The sequence below is a fragment of the Schistocerca cancellata genome, chromosome 7, assembly GCF_023864275.1.
Source record: "Schistocerca cancellata isolate TAMUIC-IGC-003103 chromosome 7, iqSchCanc2.1, whole genome shotgun sequence".
Lineage (NCBI taxonomy): Eukaryota > Metazoa > Arthropoda > Insecta > Orthoptera > Acrididae > Schistocerca > Schistocerca cancellata.
In genome coordinates, this window is record NC_064632.1 from 213,296,422 (window position 1) to 213,315,486 (window position 19,065).

Below are 19,065 nucleotides of genomic sequence, written 5' to 3' on the forward strand. Positions count from 1 at the left end.
ACGTATGGGTCTTCACACAATCCAGCAAGAGGTATACCAAAGCTACTTCCGGAAATGAAAACAGCTTTGGGAACAATGTATCAGTTGTGGAGGAGAGCATTTTGAAGGAAACCATTACCAATACGTAAAACACAAGTTAGAAAAAATTTGTGGACAAAGTTCTGGAATTTTATGAACAGACCTCATATGTACAGAGCAACTGAGTTGAAGTTTTATCAATATATATTTTTTTGGATACCAAGGAATGAAAGCTTTTGCTGTAACAAAGACTGTGTTAAAAAGTCTAAGATCTTGAGTAAATGTTCAGCAGCTTCCCACTGAAGGAAACCTATTTCCTAGCTGGCCTGCTCAGCTGATGTAAAATCTGGATAGAGAGCGGTTTCAGGGACTACATAATAAAGTGAACGAATTCTGCTACCGTAGAAGCAAAATAACACACAATGGGTGAAGCAAGGAGGACATTAGAAGCAGACGACAGAGGAAAAGAGAGTGTTCCTTGGCAAAATAGTTTACTACTGCCAAACATGGCATTTAAATTGAGAAAGAAATTTCAGGGAATGTACATCTGGAACATAGTTTTGTGTTGAAGTGAATCAGTTACTGTATAAAAATGGGAAGATAAGAAAATCAAAGTGCTTGAGGTGTGGTGTTGCATGAGGATAATAATAATTAAGTGGACTGATTAGATAATAAACTAGATTCTCCAAAAAACAGGCAAGGAAACGAATGAGGAAAACACTATCCATAAGAAAGGATTGGTTCACAGGATATGTGTTAAGACATCTAGGTAGAGCTTCAATGGTACCACATGGGGCCATAGATGCAAAAAAAATTGGGAGAAGACAGAAGAAGACTGGATTGGAATATTTCCAAGAAACCAAGAAACAGCTGAGGACCATGGTCATAAGCATTATCCTGAGATAATGATGTTGGCCACATGAAACCAGTCAGAAGACTGCGCTGAAAGAGAGAACAAGGGACAGGGAGTGAGGGGGAAGGGGTGAGGGAGAGAGAGGGGGTGGGGGAGTGGGGAGGGATGAGGGCAGAAGGAAAAGAAAAAGAGAGCATTCCTTGGCAAAATAGATTATGAGTACCGTACATAGGTTTTAACTTGAGAAAGAAATTCCAGAGAATGTACATGCGGAACAGAGTTGTGTGGAAGTGAATCGTGGACTGTCTCCTAGTTCTGCTGTTAACATTTTGGTGGAAGTTACTTAAGTGATTCAGGAACTTATCCAGTGTCTGTCTGTCCTGTTGCCACATTCCCATATTACAAATATATCATGAATGTATCCAAAGAAATGTTTGAGTTTGAGTCAGGTTGTTTGAAGTACCGCCTGCTCAAAGTGTTCCCTGTACATACTGGCAGTCATAGGGGCCAATGGGGCCCCATGGCTACTCCATTTGTTCATAAAACTCCCTGCTGCATGTGAAGCAGGTGACAGTGAGTGCATGTTGAAACACAGTGAAACATTTGCACCTTCCCAGCACTTCATCAGTAGATGATGAGTACAACATGTCATGTGTTTCAACACTACCACCCAGTGTTGAAACCTGAGGGATTTTCATAGCAGTATATGGTGTTTATTACTAATGAACTTAAGACAACAACAGTACAGATTCTCACAATTACTGATGGTTTCAACAAATTTGGGCTATATGTGGAACAAAAATACAAATATTTTAAAACAGGATTTTTTTCTGATTTTTGTATTTGATAGTAATGTCTATTTATCAAAAACTGATGAAAACATTCACTGTACTATTCTAAATACATACCTTCAAATACATTAATGAATAGCTCTTTGTAGTTCTTGCAATACACACTTTCTGTCAATTCCAAAATTGATGCCATTTTGGCTACACGTGGATCTCTCAGCTGGTGGTAGATACTTTCAAGATTTTTAAGACGAGCATTCCAGAAATCAATTTCTGAAATCCATATTTAATTATTAGTCAATTGCACTACTTGGCTGCATCAATTAAAAATCTACTTGTATTGCACATGACAGTCAAAATTTCCTTTTCAAACATGTTTTCTTGCATAAATTTTGAATGTGTGTATGCTTAATGAGACCCATTGTAGAATAAGAACCAATAAAATTGTTCGCATACCTTCACTAGGTGCAGGGTGGAGTGTTTTCTCAAATACAGAGCTTGAGTTCTGGTTTAGTATTTCTTTGACCTGAGTTCCCCATTTTACCACCATCTGCTCTATGGCTCTCTTTAGAGGCAGGTCCACATCTTGCCCTCCACTACCGAAAAAAGAACAACAGAGAATGTGTGAGAAGAAAAATTAGTAGAGTCAATGCTGATTCTTTCTGTCTAAGTGCAAGGGTATATAATTTTACAATTACCTGACTTAGAACAGACAGAAATCCGTGACCTTGAATGTTGTAGATTTTACTTATTTGGACAATATATTGTTTTCTAAAAAGTGATCTTGGCCAAATAAAGGTTTTTAACAAAATCTACAACATTCAAGTATCCAATTTCATAGCATATTCCACTCTTCTTATATTGGTGATGATAGTTCATCTGGAAAGTTGAATTTTATGAGGAATTGTCTATGTGAGAATCAATAAATAATTAACGCAGCTCCTCACCCAAACTGCTCCCTCCCCGACACCCTTCCACTAATAAACAAGAAAACTTTACACCAGTGATAATGTGTGATAAAAAGAAAGAAAAACTAGGAATCAAGATACAATAATATTCCACAACATAACAATATACATATGGATGTTAATGCACTGACTGCAGCTGAGTACCACAGCCATATTACTGTAGAAGTTTTAAGAGTTGAGCTTGCTTATCATACAACTACAGTGAATTCTAATATACCGGGTGATCAAAAAGTCAGTATAAATTTGAAAACTGAATAAAGCACGGAATAATGTAGATAGAGAGGTACAAATTGACACACATGCTTGGAATGACATGGGGTTTTATTAGAACCAAAAAAATACAAAAGTTCAAAAAATGTCCAATAGATGGCACTTCATCTGATCCGAACAGCAATAATTAGCATAACAAAGTAAGACAAAGCAAAGATGGGGGTGGTGGGGGGGGGGGGGGAGGGCTGGGAGGAGTGAAGAAGGACAGAAGCAGAAAGGGAAAAAGATGGTTGGATGTGTTGGTAGAGAGCAGTGCGTAATGAGGGTGACAGGACATGAATTGGGAGGAGTGATAGGACAGTGGGGGCAGAAACAGTTGGGTGGAGGGTGAGGGGACAGTAAAGTATTGTAGGTTGAGGCTGGAATGATTTTGACAGTGAAGAATGTGTTCCAGTTCCAATCTGCACAGTTTAGGAAAGCTGGTGGTGCAGAGAAGGAGCCAGGATCCTTCACCAGTTTACTCTAAATTTGTGTTCAAAGTGTTAACATTATTGCTTTTATTCATGAGTCTGAAATTAGATGTTTCCAAAGAGAACAGAGGTTGTAGTAAGGTAATGCAGATTAACAAGCATGACCAGACATTAATAATAAAAAATAATAAGAGAATGCTTTTTTTATGAATACAGAAGAGGGTGTAGGGTTTAGAATTGAATAGCGAAAGACGTTATGTTCTTTGCACCAGACTCTTATTGAGTTGTTGTTCCACTCACTGATAATAAGCTCAATAGATGTTTTTAGGATACCATGTAGGAAGAGTGCATTACAAAATAAGCACCAAGGTGTATTGTTAGAAATTGATGTCAGACAGGTCACAAGGTAACAATACTGAAAGTAAAATCAAACAATGGAAACTCCAGGTAGGAAAATTAACAATATAAGAAAAGACAGACTCCAGAATCTCGAGCCGAGATGTTGTAGTTGGTGGTGAAATGAAAAATTGACAACTTGCTTTATAAGTAATGAAACATAAAACTGTGCACTACACAAAATTAGGAGTCATAACTGGTATCCATCAACTCATACAAATACTTAAGTGTATCAATTTGCTGGGATATGGAATGGAATGATCTCATAGTAGGTAAAGTAGATGGCATAGTTTGGCTCACTGGAATGATACTAGGAAAATGCAATCAGTTTAGAATGGAGAATGCTTAAGAAATGCTTGTGTGACCCATCCTAGAATACTGCTCAGTTGTGCGGCACCCATGCCAAATGTGACTAGCAAGGAATAACTGAAAACTGACATATAAAAACCTTTCCCATAATTTTTTCCACAGGAAGAAAACATCGAAATAAACGCATCAAAATTTTAGCTGCTAAGATGGACTGCAAGAGTTTTTTTTAAAAAAAAAAAAAAAAATTGAAGATACTCATTTTAGCCATACACAGAACCACTTTTAACAGCAGTTTGCACAGTTTTCCTGCCTAGCAAGTGCATTGGTCAATGAGTAGGAAGAACCATGACGAGAGCATAATGCCACACAGTGCAGAAGCCACAAGGCAATTATAAGCATTTAAACAATACCAAAACTATTGCATCTCATCAATTTTCAGATTTATTTCTGCCTCATACCAGCAGATAAACTGTTACAGATTAATTCTTACTAAGATGCCTAGCAGAGATTAAAAATGATGACAAGTTTTGACATCATATTACAGATGTCTTCCATCACTTCAATTAGGAATTTAATGCACTGGAATGGAACAGTACACACATCTCCATTTTAAAACAATTCTTATCATTTATTTCTTATTGTGATAATGCAAACTGATAATAATCATATGACTGGAGCTTATGGATCTGTCCCACTGACATACCTACAGTAACAAAGAGTTAGCAGAAATTATGTTGTCCAACAATTTCCTGAAAAATGCTTTCCACTGTCACTGAAATGCTTTATCAGCCCTTGTCAGTTCAATCATCTCTCCCCAACACCGATTTCTCTGAATTACAGTGATGCAGACTGTCCCTCTTTATGTTCTTTGGTACCATAGTCTTCTTGGTCTCAATCCTAATTAGTCAAGTTCCCCAACTGCCACATTCATCACTAACTACCTCACACTCCTCCCAGCCCCATACCTCTCTCACCTTAGTTAGACTATAGGAATGTGTACTCTCATCCATACGGTTTTCTCAGTGGTTTTATCTATCACGTCCCTCTCAAAATCAGGTCTTTTGTGTAGTGAAATGTATCATTTTAAATTCACTTGTTTGAATCTGAATCATTTGCACTCTCCTTGTACTGTCAAACAGGCAGTACTTAAAAAGTGAAAGAAGAATATAAGGACAATGCTGTGTTTAATATTTGCAATAAATGTTAGATAGTGTGTATAATTCATGGTTTTGAGAGCTGAAGTAAAGTGGTGGTTTTCGCACAGGAGTTATATCACTGACAACTGCTGTTTCAACTGTACAAAGGTTCCGATCCTCCTTTAAAAGAGAATATCACTGCAGACTTTTCAAAGCTGCATGAGTTTGATTTTTCTGTGAAGAAGACCTGGAATTGTGATCTGAAAATTAAACAACAGAAAGTACAGGTTGGAATATGAACAATGTCATGAAAAGGATAGAGTGCAGCTCATCATAAAGAGTTGCAGACAGGCACAGCGAAAAGACTCTTGTACATGGGGCTTTGAGTCAAAGCCTTCTTCAGAAAGGAAAACACACACACACACACACACACACACACACACACACACACCAAGCACACCTGACACACACACATGATCACTATCTGTGATTGCTCCAGCCAATTTTCACCTGAGAAAACTGAAATTCTGACATTAGCTGCAACCAAGCATTGAAATAAATAGTAACAAGTGAAAAATTTGTGCCGGACTTGAACCTGGATTTCCTGTTTTACATGAGTGATCATCTTAACCACTTTGGATATCCGAGCATGCTTCATGTCCAATCCAGATTCCCCACTTGTCATACACAACATGCATGGCATCCGCAGTCCATAACCTTCATTGCTCACAGCCTCATCTTGGTTCTGGCAAGAAGTCAAGACAGTGATTGCATCTGCATTGAATGACCTTAAATCCTAATACTCAGGTAGCACCTAAAGAAGATAATGAGGCACGTTGATGATATATCATGCATGGATGACTTTCATATCTGGCACAATACCCAACACTTCAAGTTGCTGCATCGTCACTACATTGGTACATCGATGTAGGGGCATTTCTTAACAATGAGCTGCCTTCTAGATCTCCTAATGATGATGGTTGTCAAAGATTCTGTCTGTATTCTTTGCCTTCCATGACTATGTCACTGCATAGCAACAGAAGTGAACACAATAAACCTCATCATGCTCACAGAAGTATTAGACAAGTTCGACTATCAGCTAGAAATTTATTGTACATTAGATGGACGTTAATTAGGAAAATTTTGATCCAAATCATAACTGTAAAGTACCTCAAGGTTGTGAGAGCATTAAGAACATGCGCATAGGAGATCCAGAAAATTCGCTCTGGTGAAAGAGAGAGAGAAGAAAAAAATCACCCCAAGTTTCTATCTTCATTCAATAGAGGAAACTGTGAAATCAGATGAATCTTATAGGAAACTCCATGTAGGTTAAATTGCTCCATAGGAAAAGAACTGATTCCATAACTGGTCATTAGGACCATTATACCTGTGCACATAGAAATGACTGTTAGGTCTCATTGGACCAAATGTAAATAAATACACTAAGTATTGGTGTTTACCTTGATATTATTGCCTGTTGGACCTCATGCACTCTCTCCACACCCATAGGCATTGGGAGAAGTGTTTTTCCTTCCATCTTGCCAATCATTTCGTAAGTGGCATTTTTCATCCTGTACATGTGTTCTCTAACATCTTCCACAACTACTTGAGGCCATCCAGGCTGACTAGTTAAGAGAGGAATGAACACCTGTTGATTCAAAAGAACAACAAAGGCTCTTTCACTGGCTGGAGATTAGGGCACCCAGTAACTACACTGCCTGACAAAAAAGTGAAGCACCTAGAACACATGATTAGATGTCAATGTAATTGTACACATCATGTAAACAATTAAAATTGCAATTCTTTGTGGCAGGTACAATGACCACTAGAGTGTATTAACACAGTTCATGTCTAACATTGTTACAATGCCTGGTAGGGTTTATAAGGGACGTGGACAATGTCAGATGTTGAGTGATGATTGTGAAGGACATACTATATAGTATATATATGAAATATGTCTGCTTGTGTCTGTATATGTGTGGATGGATATGTGTGGTGTGCGAGTGTGTACCCGTCCTTTTTTCCCCCTAAGGTAAGTCTTTCCGCTCCCGGGACTGGAATGACTCCTTACCCTCTCCCTTAAAACCCACATCCTTTCGTCTTTCCCTCTCCTTCCCTCTTTCCTGATGAGGCAACAGTTTGTTGCGAAAGCTTGAATTTTGTGTGTATGTTTGTGTTCGTTTGTGTGTCTGTCGACCTGCCAGCACTTTCATTTGGTAAGTCACATCATCTTTGTTTTTAGATATATTTTTCCTTCGTGGAATGTTTCCTTCTATTATATATATATATATATATATATATATATATATATATATATATATATATATATATATAATAGAGGGAAACATTCCACGTGGGAAAAATATATTTAAAAAGAAAGATGATGAGACTTACCCAACAAAAGCGCTGGCAGGTCGATAGACACACAAACAAACACAAACATACACACAAAACTCTAGCTTTCGCAACCAACGGTTGCCTCGTCAGGAAAGAGGGAAGGAGAGGGAAAGACGAAAGGATGTGGGTTTTAAGGGAGAGGGTAACCGTTGGTTGCGAAAGCTAGAGTTTTGTGTGTATGTTTGTGTTTGTTTGTGTGTCTATCGACCTGCCAGCGCTTTTGTTGGGTAAGTCTCATCATCTTTCTTTTTAAATATATATATATATATATATATATATATATATATATATATATATATATATATATATATATATATATATAGTGCATACTATAGTTGGTGTCACAAACAATGGGGCCAAGTTTATGCTTTTTCTGCGCACCTATGTCACGCATTCTCTGATGGCCAGTAAGTGTGTAGTAGTGTTCTAAGCGATCTGCTTTGAATGCCATGGTTAATACGAGTATTAAGCATGATCACAGCAAGTTTAGTGAATTTTTATTCCACATGTTGCAAGCTGTCATCGCTGATGGTGGTGGTAACTGGTACATTCTGCATAAGCAAGTCAGAGACATAATTTGCAGGATATATGTGCTTTCTTCTCATGGAAAGCATGCACATGTGCTTACTGCAATAGTCACTTGGAATCATCAACAAACGGAATCCTCATCTGTGCCTTGACCGGTGCAAACTGCCATCATTCACGGATTGGACTATAGTGTAAGACAGCATTAACAGCACCTGACAGAGTTTGAAAGGCGTCTCATTATGGGTCTTCTAGCTGGTTGAACTGTACAATATCCAGATTTGTGGGACATTGGGATGTGACAGGTGCTATGCTGGAGTGCACAAGAACATGAGGGAAGGCATTTTGCATAAGGACCACAAAGATAAGAGAAATTAGGTTAGTAGCTTTTCCCCTCACTCTATCTGCAACTGGAACAGGAAAGGAAATGACTAGTAGTGGTACAAGGTATCCTCCACCATGCGCTGCATGGGGGCTTGTGGAGTATGTATGTACATGTAGATGTAGATACTCTTTGAGAATGTATTGGTCAACCACATCTGACAAGGGAGGATTACTGTATTAAGCACAAAGCAAATCATAACCCGTTCTTATCTGTAGCTGCCATCTACAAATGAATAATGGACTCCTTGCAACAAACGCCATATTGTGAGCCAAGCACATTGTAACCTGTTCATATCTGTGACAAAGTAATGAACTCCCAGCAGCACTCTGTCACCTTGGACCATTGGTCAGAGACTAGTAGCAGTTGGACTAGAGAATTATCATCACATGAAAGCTGCTGTCAACTCAACACAAATGGCTGCATTTGGAGTGGTGGCATAACCGGCAAGCATGGCCTTCTGATGAATGGCATTGCAATGTTTCAACAATGAATTGGAGTTCTGTTCTACCATGATGCATGCATACAGAGTCATTTTTCCCTCACTCTATTTGTGAGTGGCACATGAAAGGAAATGATTGGTAGTGGTGCACGGTACCCTCAACCTTACACAGTATGGTATCTTGTGGAGTATGTACATATGTATGTGTGTGTGTGTGTGTGTATGCCCATACATGGCGAGTACGGTGGTGACCAGCAGAAAGTTCCCATTCTTCCAATGTTATGGAGAGGCACAGTAGTAGTACCCCTGGCATCATGCTGTGGGGAGCCATTAGGTATGACTTCAAGTCACAGCTGGTAGTGATTAAGGGAACTCAGATGGCATAACGGTATGCCACAGACATCGTGCATCCTCAGGTGTCATTTGAATGTGCCATTTTTCAACAGGACAATGTTTGTATTCGTGCAGCATGTCCCAGGAGAGACTACAACAGCTTTATGATGTCCCTCACAGTGGGCGCATACTGTTATGTTCACTGTAAATTTGTTTTTATTTTGTAATTACTAAAGTAACATCACATGCCTCTTAAGCTATGAAGTTCCATTTCATTTACTCCTCCACTTCTGCGTGTTTCACTTCTTCTTCTGTGTGTTTCACTTTTTTTCTCAGACAGTGTACATTATCAGTACCAGTATAAAATTTATAAGAGGATGGTTAAAGCATTTAAAATATATCTAGGAGTATGTAAGCTTCATAAATATACACAGAAAGAATGGACATCCAGACTTTTTGATACACAATAACACTTCAATAACATTTAGGCAGAAGATATTGCATAAGACAAAACTTAAAAAAGCATACAGCAATCATCTTCGTCACAACTTAAAACAGTGCTCATTTCACCTGCTAACTTGCAAAATTAGTAATGTCTTGACAGCAAATATAATGAGTCTTCTTAACCCAAACAAATGGCTGCTGAACGCTTGCACTGTAAAAATAATGGTTTCATTTGTCATACTATAATACACACATCAAAAGAAGTTTTGCATCCCCCCAGTTCCAAGAACTCCTGAAGATAGATGTTGACTGCGGATATTGTATCACAGAGACAGTCCCTTTGACTGTCCAGAGATGTCACTTAACCTGCTCAAAGATGTAAACAACCATGCATGAGCAGCACCTATTAGTCGGAGGTAGAGATGGGCAAAACTGTTCTTTTCAGAGATCGGATCAGAACTGTTCACTCCCTGAAATGAATTAGCTCTTTTTCATGACTCACCACTCATTTACAATAGAAAATAAATGGAAGGCACATTGCCCTTTAAACTTGGTTTATTCCAGTACTATACCTGTATTTTGATCTTATTTGATCCTATTTTGAAGTAACACAGATAATGAGTAAGAATTTTGTATTGTTTATTGAAATTTCCACGATATGACAAAGTTTTTGATTATTGATTTATTTTGCACTATCATGGTTTTTTGGGTGATCGGAAAATGCTGTAACTTGAGATTTACATTAACAATATATTTGGCTATAATGTATTAAAATTTCATTAACCTCATACAAATACATCGCAAGCCATATATTTTTAAAGTGAACGTTTCCTTCCGAAGACGCCTAAAATCGCAAAATCCGTACCAGAATAAGAAAAAAAAAAATATAAATTTGACTGTAAAACGAAAGTGCTGCATATAGCCTTACGCAGAATAAAACAAGGAAAATATTGGTGTATCACATTTTGCGATACGTTTATCGGTTCGCTCGTAATTAAAGCGTAAATTCGAGTGTCCATAATAAAAATCCTATAGTAAGAGGAGTCGTCAGGAACCTAATCTGATCAGTTTAAACAAATAAAAATAAAATAAAAACAAATGATGTATACATAACATAATAATGTAATATACATAGCGGTATTACTACGAAGAACAATATCCAGTAGAGACGAACTCCGATGCAGAAGCACTGAGTCGAGCAGGTCGAGCCGCAAGCTGTATTACTGCATGAGCTAAGACCGCAGAGACCAGAGTGACACCTGAGTTGCTTTGCTCAACGCTCTGGCTAGAGTCGAGAACGGTGGTGTGAGCGTTGAGCGGGCGAGTTCCGAGGGTGGGGGTAGCGGTGAACGGCCACCACTCACCCGCTCCGAGACAAATCGTCCGTTCCTTTGCGAGCAGGTTGTTGCAAGTAGTTCCTATGTTATCCGCTAGGTGGCTCTCTGTCCTGTTGCTCGCATCAACTGCCCAGAGGGCAGGACATGCAACTGAAACGATCGCCGACAGAGTGCGATGCGAAGTTAAGCTGCGCCAGACACTGCACGCGGCAGACGACGCACAGAGACGGCACGGCATATGTGAAACACAAAATCCAATGGGGCACTGCACAATGCAGGCAGCCAAGGTAGAAGCAGGGCAGAGGCCGGCGCTGGCTGTGTTGTGTGGCGTGCACTGTGCTGTGACCAGCAGAGGCGCTGCTGATATGCTCCGTCTCTCTCTCTCTCTCTCTCTCTCTCTCTGCCGTGGGAAACGTTTGGAGCTACCGTTCTTTTTTTCTGAATCACTGATTGTTCACTCCTTTGAAAGATTCAACTCTATGAATCAGTTCAAGAGCGGATCCCCCATCTCTAGTCGGAGGGGGTCTGACTGCCCATCAGTTCCAGACTTTCCACCAGAAAGGAGGTACACAGCTCGTGTTGTCTATAGTTGTCTATAGTTCAACCATGCCTTGACGGTCAATACTGTGGTTTGATCATGTCCGCATTGTTACTTTGTGCCAGGAAGGGCTCTCAACAAGGGAAGTGTCCAGGCATCTCGGAGTGAACCAAAGCGATATTGTTCGGACATGGAGGAAATACAGAGAGACAGGAATTGTCGATGACATGCCTTGCTCAGGCCACCCAAGGGATACTGCTGCGGTGGGTGACTGCTACCTATGAATTATGGCTTGGAGGAACCCTGACAACAACACCACTGTGTTGAGTAATGCTTTTCATGCAGCCACAAGATGTCATGTTATGACTCAAACAGTGCCCAATAGACTGCATGATGCACAACTTCACTCCCTATATTCATGGTGAGATCCATCTTCATAACCACAACACCATGCAGTGCGGTACAGATGGGCCCAACGACATGCTGAATGGATTGCTCAGGATTGGCATCATGTTCTCTTCACCGATGAGTGTCACAAGTGCCTTCAACCAGACAATCATCGGAGACATGTTTGGAGGCAACCCGGTCAGGCAGAACGCCTTAGACACACTGTCCAGTGAGTGGAGCAAGTTGGAGATTCCCTCCTGTTTTGAGCTGACGTTACGGGGGGCTGACATACCTTGCTGGTGGTCATGGAAGGCACCATAACGGCTATAAAATATGTGAATGCCATCCTCCGATCGATAGTACAACCATATCAGCAGCATACTGGCGAGGCATTCATCTTCATGGCCGCCAATTCATGCCCCCCTCGTGCACATCTTGTGAATGACTTCCTTCAGGATAACGACATTGCTCGACTAGAGTGGCCAGCATGTTCTCCAGACATGAACCCTATTGAACATGTCTGGGAACATGCTATTAGTTAGAGCTTGCAATTTGCAACAAATGCCGGGGACTTTTTTTGCACAACAACACACATCCTTATCACCCCCCACAGTGCTAAAACTTTTCAGAATATGCATTTTGATATGGTGGAGCATCCTGCAAAGAGTTCAGATCTCACCCCATTGCATGTTTGTTACCTGATTTAAGAGCCACCAACTCACCTCCAATGCCAGGTGAAGGAAGTGGTGCATACATGGCTGGCTGTTCAACTAAAAAGTTTTTTAGAGTATTGGAAAGCTTGTACAATGATATACCAAGTCCCCTGACTATTGGAAAGCTTGTACAATGATGTACCAAATGCCACGAAAAGCAGGGCAACTATGCTGGAACAATGTCATTGTAAGTTTTGGTCCTGTTGTAGTAATAAATTAGAAAAATGCTGTAGACGTACTGTATGACTTAACATTGTGATAAAGAGCTACTTCTGAACAATGTATTGTTGTTTCATTATTAACTACATACTGATTAGTGTCAAGTATAGTCAACATAATGTAATTCAAAGAAATTGGAAAAATTTCTTTACTAATACTTTACAAATGCATACCTACTATCCTATCATTCCCATCACAAACTGACTTGCCTGACATATCACTGTAGCTATACTCAGAAAGATGATCAATAAATAAAACCGCATGATACTGATTGTGCTTCTACTCCTATATCACACAAATAACTGCTATGTCATTCACAGTTAGCAGTCTAGCCACGAAAATACTAACAGCAGCTATTTACTATAACTTAAAGAGCCAAGACTTTCTTCACAGAAATGTTTATACTGGTAATTTAATCATATGCATTTAGAGCTTCATAAGCCAAATAGAGTTTAAGACTGTATACTTAAATTTTTTTAAAACACTCCTCCCTTCTACCTATCGCCAATTAGTATGGCAATGTTGGTATAAGCCATTAACGGAATTTTGTACGGATTCTACTGGAATTTAAAATGTAAAAATTCATATTTTGTTCTTACTGTGTGTAACATTTGACATTAGAGGCTATCCTCATACAAGTAACTAATACTATTTTCCACTGTTTTTTCTGTATTTTCAATTTGCATATCACTCACCAATCTTTTCCTTTTGTCGATAGAACACAGCATTCCTTTCACATTCTTTACTTACAACTCCTATGCTGCTCTTAATGAGGGGTACCTGATCCTATAAAAATTCTCAAGGAAATACTCTGTTTCTTTTTTTCTATTTACACATCCCTCTCCATTGGTTTCTTCACAACCACCAAGCATAAAGCCTGCTAAACTTCAAAGTGCCATCAATATACTTATACACAGCTAAGCGACAGCATCTTTTTGTGAAGAAATATACCAGAAATTTAACAACTATGAATGTTAAGTAGATGATCTTTTTCAGAAAACTTACATAATTACAAAAATATTTATATACCAGTATCACTAAAACTTATATTATGCAATTATATGGATGTGTGGGTACTGTTCATTCTTACATCATCAACCATTCCGTATAAGTCATGAACAGGTTTCGGAGACATGTCTCCAAAAATTAGTATATTTCTGAAGTTGTCTTTAGTCACTCTTTCCTTTCTGAGTCTGATGAAATAGCATGCTTTGGTTTTAATCACAGGTGGGTAGCCAAGCATTGGGACAAGCAGACCCGCTCCGCCCATCGATAAGACCAGAACTTCATGTATTGGCTCATCCAGGAAGTCCCTAATTATCACCTGAAAAAAATGCAGCAGTGAGGGATGTTGAAGGGTGCAGTGCAATTAAACTAATCATGAAAATCCAGGATGGAATAACAACAATATTAAAATAAATTAATTAAACTAGTAATAATTTCCTATTCATTTTGAGCTGTTTGACACGGCACAAATAGTAAACACTGCTACTAACATATAAAAAAGTCCAGGATCAGTCTTAGACCATGCACTTACAGATACTGAGAGGGAAAATGCTGTAAAGTATTTATAAAGAGATCTTGGTCTTTTTGTGTGTTACTATCAAATAATAAAGCTAAAGAGAGGCTTGGTAAAATTTTCATAACTGCGGGCCTTTTGAATCTTCTCAAAAATTAAAATACATAATTTTGTTAGGGCATTAGAAAATCAAACCTGGGATAAAGTGTACATGGAAAACAATGTGGATTCTAAGTTCTCTGAATTTTATTATTATTAAAACCTTTAAATTACGTCAGGTGGATAAAACTTTTTTGAATTTTTAAAACATTGTTTAAAATTTATAAAACACTACAAGACGTGCTATATACACCTATTAGTTGATATTGCTTAAATATATTTATTTTTATATTATATCTCCCTTTATTGCATGGTTATTACAATTTGACGATTCCGCTATAGGTATAAATGGTGCTAACCTCTTTCTCCCTTGAAGCCGATTTTTCTTGTAAATGCAAAACAACCAATATATTGAATTGCTGTTAATAATACTGTTTACCTACCATATCAGAATTATACTCATTGTACTCATATAGTATAATTCAAATGGTTGTTACATACTGGCAAGATGGCAGGTTTTACCCATAAATCCCATCCTACATACTCCTCGAAGTGTGAAGCGAAACCCCCTCCTGTTACCCCTGAGCTCACCATCCCTCTCCATCCCACTGATGACTCCATCCACCCCAACAACTCGCTCTGCCCTCCCCCTACTGCAGAGGACATCATCCGTTTCATCACCATTGTGCTCCAAAACATCCACCCCTTCCAATGCACCCACACCAGGCCCACTTCACTTTCACCCCCCTCACCACCACCAAAATGATGCAACAACACTACACTATCCTGTACCATAACATCTGCTCCCTGCCCACCCACAAACTTCTCTCCCTCCACACCCTCCATCAGCTCCACATGGATGCCTTCATCCTAAATAAAACCTTCCTTCAACCCCATATCGCCATCTCCACAGCTCCTTACACCCTTCACCGCACTGATAACCCATACCCTCTGGCGCGTGGCGGGGTTGCTATAGGCCACCTCAAGCACCTCCCTTTTCGGCCCCAATCTCTCCTCAACAATCCTGCCGAGTATCTCACCCTCAGCCTCTTCTTCCCCACTCTTACCATCACCTGTGCCACCACTTATGTTCGCCCTCGAAACCTCATCCCGTTCGATTTCATGGTCCACATTGACCACACCTTCTCCACCTACGTGATTGCCTCTGACCTCAATATCTACAGCCATGCTCCTGCCGACCTCAAGCAGTGGCATCGGTTTATCACCACGCTCCAGGGAAACCTGGTTCCCCTCCCCCCAGCACACCTGACCCGAATCCAACACCACTCCTGACGTGATCCTCGCCTCTCCCAACTTCCTTGGGCGCATCACCGCAGATGTCCTTGACATCATTGGCCGTGACCATGATCCCGCTCTCCTCACTATCTCTAATGGTCGCCATCCCTGCCCTGCTCCTCACCCTGACATCCCTCCTAAACTTGTTCATGATTACTCCTGTGCCAACTGGGATGCCTACCGGGACTCCATTCACATCCAGGTCGAAGATGACGACCTTACCCTCCAATATCCTTATGACATCTCCCGCACTGCTGCCTCCCTGCACCAGACCTTGTCTGACGCCGTCGCCACCCATATCCCTACCAAAGCCATCCGCCCTCATCACCCAGCCCTGCCCCCACAGGACGTCCTTCTCCTTCATGAATCCCGCCACCTCTACTGCTCTTTTCTCTGCACTCATGACCAGGACACACTCACCCACCACTGGCAAATACAATGACACATGCGCAACATGCTTACCGTGATGAAACACCACGCATGGCAACAGACTCGTACACAACTCAACACCACACTCCCAATAAACTCTTCCAAGTATTGGTCTGCTTTCCACTGCCTTACTGGGAACTGCCCCACCACCCAGTACCCTCTCCTTCTTGATGACCTTCCCTTTCCTGACAACCTCAGTAAGCGCAACCACTTTGCCTCTCACCTATCTGATGTTTTTCCATCCCAGATGATCCCCAATTTGATTATTCCCTCTTCCCTATTATCGACCGTACAGATACTTCTGTTCCTCCCTTGCTCCTAGCTTCCAGTACTTGGGCCACACACCACCATCTGAACTTAACACTTCCATCACTACATAGGACATCAGCCTCACACTCTGCACTAAACACAACACTGCTCCTGGCCATGACCGTGTTACCTATTGCCACCTCAAACACTGCCCTCCCCCTCCTTCCTTGCAGTCCTTGCCACCCTCTACAATGTAATCCTTGCCACCGGCTTCTACTCTGACCTGTGGAAAACCTCCTGTATCCTGATGTTCTCCAAACCCAACAAGCCTCCATCTGCTGCCTCTTCCTATCGCCCTATATGTCTCACCTCAGTGTTCAGCAAGCTCTTCGAATCCATCCTTACCCAGTGCATCCAGCACCACCTCCACCGATGCCACCTCCTCCCCAACACCCAATGTGGCTTTCGACCTTCCTTCTCTGCCGATGACCAACTCCTACACCTCACTCATCTCCTCTCCCTCCAGATTAACTCCCGTCGCCCCACCATTTTTGTCTCCCTCGACCTCGAAAAGGCCTACGACCGTGTCTGTCATCCCAGTCTCCTGTTTAAACTCCAGACCTATGCTCTTCCTGTCAACTACATCTGTCTGATTGCCTCCTTCCTCTCCCACCACCCCTCCTATATTACCAACCATAACACCGATTCCTGCACCTGCTATCCCTCTGTGGGTGTGCCCCAGGGCACTGTCCTTTCCCCTCTCCTTTACCTCCTGTACACGGCAGATATGCTCCAACCCCCCACCAGTACACCTCCTGCAGTATTCCGATGGCACCGCATTCTTTGCCCTCACTCCTACCCTCCAATGCTTTCTCCAGAATCACCTTGACCTTTTTGCCACATGGTGTAACCAGTGGCTCCTGAAAATCAATCCTTCCAAGACCCAGGCAATCATCGTCGGTCATACCACTCGCTCATTCCGGCTCCTTGATTTCTCCCTTACCATCTGAGCCCATCCTGTCTGCCTCTTCCCCACCCTCCTCACCTACCTTGGCCTCACCATTCACCGTCACCTCACCTGGATCCCTCATCTCCACTCTATCCAATCCAAAGCCCACAACTGCCTCCGACTCCTCAAACTCCTCTCTGGCCGGACATAGGGGCTGAACTCTACCATCCTCCACACCTACAAATCCTTAATCCGTCCCATCCTCTGTTATGCTAGTCCTGCCTGGATATCCATCCCCCCCCCCTCCAAATTCTATAAGTCCCTCCAGATCCTCAAGCGCCATGCACTCCACCTCGCCTTCCGCATACACCTCCTGTCCCCCATGCAGATCCTCTACGACCTGATTCCTTTCCCCCATCTGTTCCTATTCCTCGAACATATCCACATACTCCACACCTCCCGCCATCTTGATCCCCCTCATCCCCTGGTTGCTCCTCTCCTCTCCAACCCCTGCCCCCTGCTGTGCCTTCACTGTTGTGTCCCCCCCACCCTCCATCTCTATGCCCTTCATCGCCTTTCCCAAGGTGGCTTCTGTCAACTCCCCCTCCCGGGTGATGCCCTCTCTCCTTCCATTTATCCCTCCTATCAACTCCGATCCTCACCTGCCCCTCCCTTCCTCTGTCCTTTTCCTGGGCTCCCTCTCTCCCCCATTCCATCCTGTTTTTTCCCCGCCTACCCTCTCCCTGCCTCACTTCTCTCCCCTGAGTCCTTTTGCATTTCCCTCCTCTGCCTTTCCCCATTCCCTCTCGCATCAGCTATGCCCCCTCTTATGAGTTCTCTCCCTTCGTCAGATCCCCCCCCCCCCTACATTTTTCCTCACCTCCCCCCTTTTTTTCCCTCATCTGTTCAGGTGTGTCTCCCCCCCCCCCCCCCATCTGCCCTTGGCTGTGGTGTGTCATCTTCATGCCGACTTTTTAGTGCAGTGTTTCCAGTGAGTGTTAAGTGTTGTGCGTCTTTTCTGAAGTGTTGCGAACGGAAATCATACTGTTGCTGCGTTTGATTTTTATATCTCTTGCGAACAGAAACCAGACTGTCAACATGATTTTTTTTTTTAATTGTCTGTCTACTATTTTACCTGTCTGCTTCCTGTGATTTTTATTAGCATCGCCACACCTTCGGGGGGAATTGAAATTCAATAAAAAAAAAAGGTGTTCCTCATTCCCCCAGGGTCAAAGCCTACACCGGTTCCCAGCAACAAGTCCTCGAACAACTCAGAGAACCATGCATTTTTCACAACAACCTGATCATTAATCAGGTTGCTGATGGTATTTTTGTGATGGCACCAACCTGATTAATGATCAGGTTGTTGTGAAAAATGCACAGTCCTAGGAGTTGTTCAAGGACTTGTTGCTGGGAACATGATCAAGTTGTTGTGAAAAATACATGGTTCTAGGAGTTGTTCAAGGACTTGTTGCTGGGAACCGATGTAGGGTTCCACTCAGGGGGAAAGAGGTAACACCTGCCATGTTGCCAATATCTAGCAACCATCTGCATTATACCTTACAAGGAAAATCGGTTTTAAGGGAGAAAGAGGTTAGCACCCTCTATATCTATAGCGGAATAGCCAAATTCTAATAACCATGCATCTAACTGATGTTT

At 41.5% G+C, this 19,065-nt stretch overlaps 1 protein-coding gene across 1 annotated transcript in view; it reads right to left on the reverse strand.

Annotated features, from left to right (window-relative positions):
• Positions 1-19,065, reverse strand: part of LOC126092703 (dynein beta chain, ciliary-like) — an 863,310-nt gene that overhangs the window by 824,802 nt on the left and 19,443 nt on the right. The window contains 4 exon segments of the mRNA XM_049908426.1: positions 1,780-1,932; positions 2,116-2,255; positions 6,609-6,796; positions 13,956-14,189. Of these exon segments, the coding sequence (XP_049764383.1) occupies positions 1,780-1,932; positions 2,116-2,255; positions 6,609-6,796; positions 13,956-14,189 (715 nt within the window).